Consider the following 5,953-nt stretch of genomic DNA (forward strand, 5'->3'; position numbering starts at 1 on the left):
TTAGAGTCCGCCCATCGACACCAGGCCATCAACTCGCGAAAGTTGAAGCGCCGTTCCACAGACTCAAACACACGAAAGAACGCACCACCACGCCGGAGGCTGTGTAGGGTTATGCCGATAGGAAGGTTTGGAGTGCGCTCGACAACGTCGACTAGGATTCGCCGCAAGCTGGCTTGATCAAGACCGCGGCTCCACTCAACCTTTGGTACACCCGACTGTGGCGAGACAAAGTTGGGAAACACAAAGGTACTGCTGTTGATGTTGACTCCGGCAGCTCTGACCTTCGAGAGGTACTCGTCGTAGAAGCCGCACACGCGCAAGCATGGAAACGTGGTCTCATCAACAAGATGATACACTTGACAACCCTCTTCGACATTGGCCTTCTTGTGCCAACGGAGACGTACGGACAGGTAACGACCCCTGTCGTCTCCAACAATTTCGACGTCGTTCCAACGTAGGGCCAACACCTCACTTGTGCGAAAGCAGCCAATAAAGCCCACTGCCAACAGCAGCCGCAGCATTGCGCCCAGGAACGGGTGGAGATGCGCCAACGAGTTCATCAGAGTCGACTGTTCGTGCACGGTGATTGGATATGCCTTCTTCTCTTCGTCGAGGTTGTTTTGTTTGTTGTACTTCTGTAACCCAACAATATAGCGTCGGGTTGTTGAGTCCGGGGCTGGGTTTGGCACCACACCACACGCTGAGAAGTACGCGACCAGGGCGGACTTGGCAAGGTCAATGGTCCGAGCTTTACGGCCTTGAGTGTACATGTGGTGGAAGAAGTCGGTGCATTCCTCTGTTCCCGCCTCTCGGGGGTCAAGACCGTCCTTGTTCAGCCGGAGGAATGCCTCGAACTGCTTCTGATAGGTTGTGTAGGCGCGCCTTGTGGACGCACCGTGGAACGATTCTTGGATGGTCTTCTTGGAGGCCACCATCGTTGGCTTTGACGGCGCCATTTTAAATGGTCGTGGTGGTTATGTAACTCCTACCAAGTGATTTCAACCAATCCAATTGTGTTATTCTCAATGTTCTCTGATATGTTGCAAAACGACATTGGAGTCGACCAATCCGTTGCCTCTAATCTATGGAGTCCAATCATATTTTACCTTTATGTCGTTTCACCAATGACCGCTCTAAATTTTGTCGTTTGAATGTCGGATGCCACTAACATGTTCTATTGTCTGAAGCACAGTCGTGAAAGTTTCCAGCATGTTTTCAACTATTGCATAAGTGCCGTACCAACATTACTCTTAGTATCGACGATAGCGTTTGTTGGATGCCAAGGCTCGTCTTGGCAAAGGCATTCACATTCGTGATTCTGACCCATTTTTGCAAGCAGGGTGGGCGTACGTCGCAGTGGCAAACGCATGTGGTGGCGCTTTTCGCGTACTCCAGCGGCTCCCTGGCGCATACTTCTTTTTTCCCTCTAGAGTGCAGCAGTCGTGAGTTGGTCGAGATCGCGGAAGGCGAGCATTTCACGTTGCTGCAGAAACACTTGTGGCAGCTTGTGAACAACTTGCGTTTTCAATCAACTTTTTATAAAATATCGAGGATTTTTGTCAAAGTAGTAGTTCGTCCCGTGCATATCATTCCAAGTCGAAGTCCCGATGGTTTCCGTCAAAATAGTCGGCTAATTTGGCGTAAAAACAACCCAGGGACAACGTACTGTACGCACGACACCTGACCATTCCCATCGCGAGTCCTTCCGTTGCCGCGCGGCCCCCTCCACATCAACCACACCGCACATAAACGTCTCCAGCAGCATGCCGCCGAAGCGACCAGGTACGTGGATGGACGACTACTTTACGACGTGACTGACAGAACCTTTAGATGCGCACGAGGCGTCTGGAATCAGCGACACAGACATCATTCCCATCCTGGACGAACGATTCAGCTACGACGACGCCACTTCAACTGGAGGAAGCAAAGTGATGAAAATAGCCCTGGCGTCGATCGGTGTTTTGCTCATCGCAGGGGGTATTGCCACAGCCGTTGTGCTCTCGACATCAGGCAAGACCGCTGCAGGCACGTCGTCGTCGTCTGGAACCCGAACACCAACCTCCAACAACGGTGCGTCCTCTGGCAAGACGAGTAACTCGACGTCGGCCGATACCGTTCCCACCACCGCCAGCACCTCGGCGCTCGTCGACCCCGAGACTGACGTGGCCGCGCTGACGATGTTGGCAATCGGGGATTGGGGTAGCACCACAGGTCCGTTGCTCGTATCCTCTGTCGTGAACCGTCCGCTTTACCCCATCTTCACAGGACGCGGCAACGACGGTACCTCGCCTGGCTCGTGCTGTAAGCTGTACAGCAAAGGGGCGAATGCAGGAAAGGTCGACACGTCCATGCCGCGGTACCTTGTCGACTACCATGCGCAGAAGTGGGTTGCCGAGCTCATGGGCATGTCTGCCGCGATGCTCAAGCCAACGCCGAGCCGGGTGTTGAGCCACGGCGATAACATCTACTGGAACGGCGTCGGGTCCGGCGACGTCAAGTACCGGATGGAAGAAACGTTTGAAAAGATTTACACGGCGCCGGCGCTCCAGCCCGTCAAGTGGGTCAGCGTCGCCGGCAACCACGACATTGGTGGGTCCGCCTACCTTTGCGGAGACGACAACGACCACTTTCGAGAGTGCACGTCTGTCGACGAAATGCTCGAGAGTTTGGAGCGCAAGTTTTCGCTGCAGGCGAAATACACGAGCTACAACGGCGACCGGTACAACCGAGACATTCGTCCGTCGACGGGCATCGTGATCGTTGTTGCGTTGTAGATGGCTCATGAAAGACCACTACTTTCTCGAACGCGTCACGCAAAACAGCGTCACGGTCGACATTTTGAACCTTGACACGAACGACGCGGCGGTGCATGGCGCGTCCCAAGTATGCTGCCAATGCTATGGGTACCGGTGGAAATACACGCAAGCCCCCGACGACACAACGGACCCGTGCAAGAACACAGTTCGCGGCGACCGCACGTGCGCTGGCGGCGACACCGACATGTATGACGTACGTGGCTTCGACCTAGCGCGCGGTACGGGAGGACCTGACACGCTGCCTCGTAGAAATGCATTGCCCGCATCGACGCATGGGCCAAGGCATCGTACGACGGCGCGCTCAAGGACCTGAAAGCGTCGACTGCCGATTTCAAGATTATCAACACGCATTTCTCGCCGCACTATCACATGGACCCGCCGCACATGCAAAAATGGTACGATGTGACCAAGACGTATGGCGTCCATGCGTGGTTTAACGGCCACACGCACGGATTCAACCATGACGTGGCCAAGTGGAATACGCATTTCTTCCAGAACGGCGCGGGCGGCGGCATCTTTAGCGAGTCGGCAGCGCCGGTCACCAACAACGATCAAGTGTCATCGTACGCGAGCAGCATGGCAACGATCAAGATGACGACGACGTGGTGCTGTGTAGGACATGGGTCGCCAAGGGCCAGCCGTACGGGTTTATGGAGCTCAGTTTCACCAAGAACTGGTTGAAGGTGCAATTCGTGAGCTTCGACAAGTCGTGGGACTTTAAAGGGTTCAACTTTGCCGACACGACGAAAGGCGGCATCGCCCGAGGCCACTGCTGGTTCGTCCCCAAGAACCTCAACTCGCCCGGCGTCGAGTGCAAATCGTCCGTCAACGGCGTTGTCGGCATGCCCACGTAGAATCGATCACGTCCACCATGAACTTAATATATGGGACAGCCCAACCTGCCACGAAACACACCTCGCCCACCGCTACTCGAGACGCATCGCGCCCTCGACGAGGCGCTGCACGTGTCGAGATGTTGACTTGGTTGCTGGCGTGGTGTCACACTCTATGATGCCGTGCCACCACAGCAGTGCGCCGCGTTACGCACGCTATATCAAAGGGGATTTGAAATCTCAAGTTCTTGTTCACCGTCGGCAGTTCAGCTTGCTCCCTCACGTCGACTTTCTTCCCGTCGAAGCCTTTCACCGCCCCGGAGCCACGTGCACCCCTCTCCATCCATCGCGACGCCTCGCTGTCCGCGGCCGATGCTGGACTTCACCATCGTGTAAAAGCATGGCATGCGAAACCTTGTTTAGGGGAATTCCCACGTTGAAATTTTCCCCGCAAGTAAAGTGTCAACCAATCAAATCACGCGATTCCCTTGCCAGGCGAGATGTTATTGGATGGCATTCGGTCATTTATCCGGATTCCGGATATACATGGCATCTTCGGCCAAAGACAGGCATTCTGGAATTGGTGGGATCGATGCAGAAGCGCACCATCGTAATCGCTGTCGGCCTTCTCGTCGCGGTTGCAGTCGCTGTCGTCATCGTCCTCGTAGTCGGCAAGGGAAGCAGTGATGCGTCCAACTCGTCTGGAGACAAGTCTACGACTGCCACCACCCTTGCCCCCGCCAAGAACGTGACGGCCAACGACTTGCTCGGCACAACCATTGCACCTGCTCCAGGTGCGACAACAACGCCTGCTCCGTCCCCTGCGTCGGATCCGGAAACTGGCAAAGCTGTGCTCACCATGCTTGCCATCGGCGATTGGGGTAGTACCACCGGCAAGAAGTCGGGCAGCTCCCTCGACACTGCTGGCGACCCCGGTTCTTGCTGCAAGACTTATGGTGGCAGTGGTGCGAACGCTAACAAGGTCAACCCTTCCAAGGCCCGCATCAAGGTGGACTACTGGGCCCAGTTGTACGTGTCCACGATTCTCGCCCAGTCGGCGGGCCAACTCAAGCCGAAGCCGGCCCGAGTGATCGGCCACGGCGACAACATCTACTGGGATGGTGTAGGCCCTGGCGATGTCAAGTACCGGATGGAAGAAACGTTCGAGAAGAAGTATGCTCAGCCAGCGCTGCAGGGTATCAAGTGGGTGAACGTAGCCGGGAACCACGACATTGGCGGGTCGGAGTTTATCTGCGGCGAAAAGGACTACAACTTTGTCAAGTGCAAAGACACGGCCGAGATGCTCAAGTATTTGGACCTCAAGTTTGACCTGCAGGCCCAGTACAAGAGCCCAAACCAAGACCGATGGCTGATGAAGGACCACTACTACGTCGAGTCGGTCAAGAGCGACGACGGCAGCGTCACCGTCGACATCTTCAACTTGGACACGAACCACGCCGATTCGCACGGGCTACAGCAAGTGTGCTGCCAGTGCTACGGGTACTCGCGGGAGACGAAGACAAAATGTACGGGGAACGAAATGCCCGGAGATGCCAACTGCGCTGGCGGCGACATTGGCATGTTCAACGCGTGCAAGGACAAGATTGAGGGGTGGGCAAAGGCATCGTACGACGGCGCTGCTCGTGATCTGGCCAAGTCGACCGCCACGTACAAGATCATTAACACGCACTACTCTCCCCACTTCCACATGGGGGAGCCCCGCATGATGATGTGGTACAACCTGACCAAGACGTATGGGGTGCACGCGTGGTTTAACGGCCACACGCACGGGTTCAACCACGACGTGGCCAAGTGGAATACGCACTTTTTCGAGAACGGCGGCGGCGGTGGTATTTTCACAGATACGTCGACGGAAGGCAAGAACGCGTACATTGACAACTTGTGGGTGGCCGGCGGCAACCCGTACGGGTTTATGGAGTTGAGTTTCACGAAGGACTGGATGAAGGTGAACTTTGCCACGTTCGACAACACGTGGGACTTTGGCGGGTTCGACTACGAAGCGACCAAGGCGGGCGGGATTGCTCGTGGCCATTGCTGGTACATCCCGAGCGTTCCTGGCACCAAGGGCGTGAAATGCAAAGCGTCCAACGACTTGCCACTCGGGGCACCCATCATGCCCGACAACAAAGCATAGGTTTGGTACATCTTTACGCAGACTCTTCATCGTGTATTGTTCCTTGTCTTGAATGCCTTCGACTCTCGACCATGCGTCGGCGCTGCAGACACGTCATGACATGCAACAAGGCGGCGGCCACGTGCAAAAATCCTCGAAATAGACCGTTG

The 5,953-nt window shown here is 55.6% G+C and overlaps 2 protein-coding genes across 3 annotated transcripts in view; both read left to right on the forward strand.

Moving 5' to 3' along the window:
* H310_08336 overlaps positions 1 to 3,885 on the forward strand; it is a 4,802-nt gene extending 917 nt beyond the window's left edge. Inside the window, exons 1-6 of one of the 2 annotated variants that reach the window (XM_008874039.1) lie at positions 1,665 to 1,782; positions 1,831 to 2,211; positions 2,266 to 2,719; positions 2,775 to 3,009; positions 3,066 to 3,379; positions 3,433 to 3,670. In XM_008874039.1, coding sequence (XP_008872261.1) covers positions 1,764 to 1,782; positions 1,831 to 2,211; positions 2,266 to 2,719; positions 2,775 to 3,009; positions 3,066 to 3,379; positions 3,433 to 3,670 — 1,641 coding nt within the window. In that variant the 5' untranslated portion in view covers positions 1,665 to 1,763. Of the gene's footprint in view, positions 1 to 1,664; positions 1,783 to 1,830; positions 2,212 to 2,265; positions 2,720 to 2,774; positions 3,010 to 3,065; positions 3,380 to 3,432 lie in introns of those variants that run through there. The other variant, XM_008874040.1, reaches the window with a different exon arrangement.
* Positions 3,886 to 4,232: 347 nt separating this feature from the next.
* H310_08337 (hypothetical protein) lies at positions 4,233 to 5,953 on the forward strand. Its single transcript, XM_008874041.1, has one exon. It carries the CDS (start codon positions 4,242 to 4,244, stop codon positions 5,802 to 5,804), a length of 1,563 nt encoding a protein of 520 aa, XP_008872263.1. The 5' UTR covers positions 4,233 to 4,241; the 3' UTR covers positions 5,805 to 5,953.

The sequence above is a fragment of the Aphanomyces invadans genome (genome assembly GCF_000520115.1).
Source record: "Aphanomyces invadans strain NJM9701 unplaced genomic scaffold supercont1.17, whole genome shotgun sequence".
Taxonomy (NCBI): Eukaryota; Oomycota; class Saprolegniomycetes; order Saprolegniales; family Verrucalvaceae; genus Aphanomyces; species Aphanomyces invadans.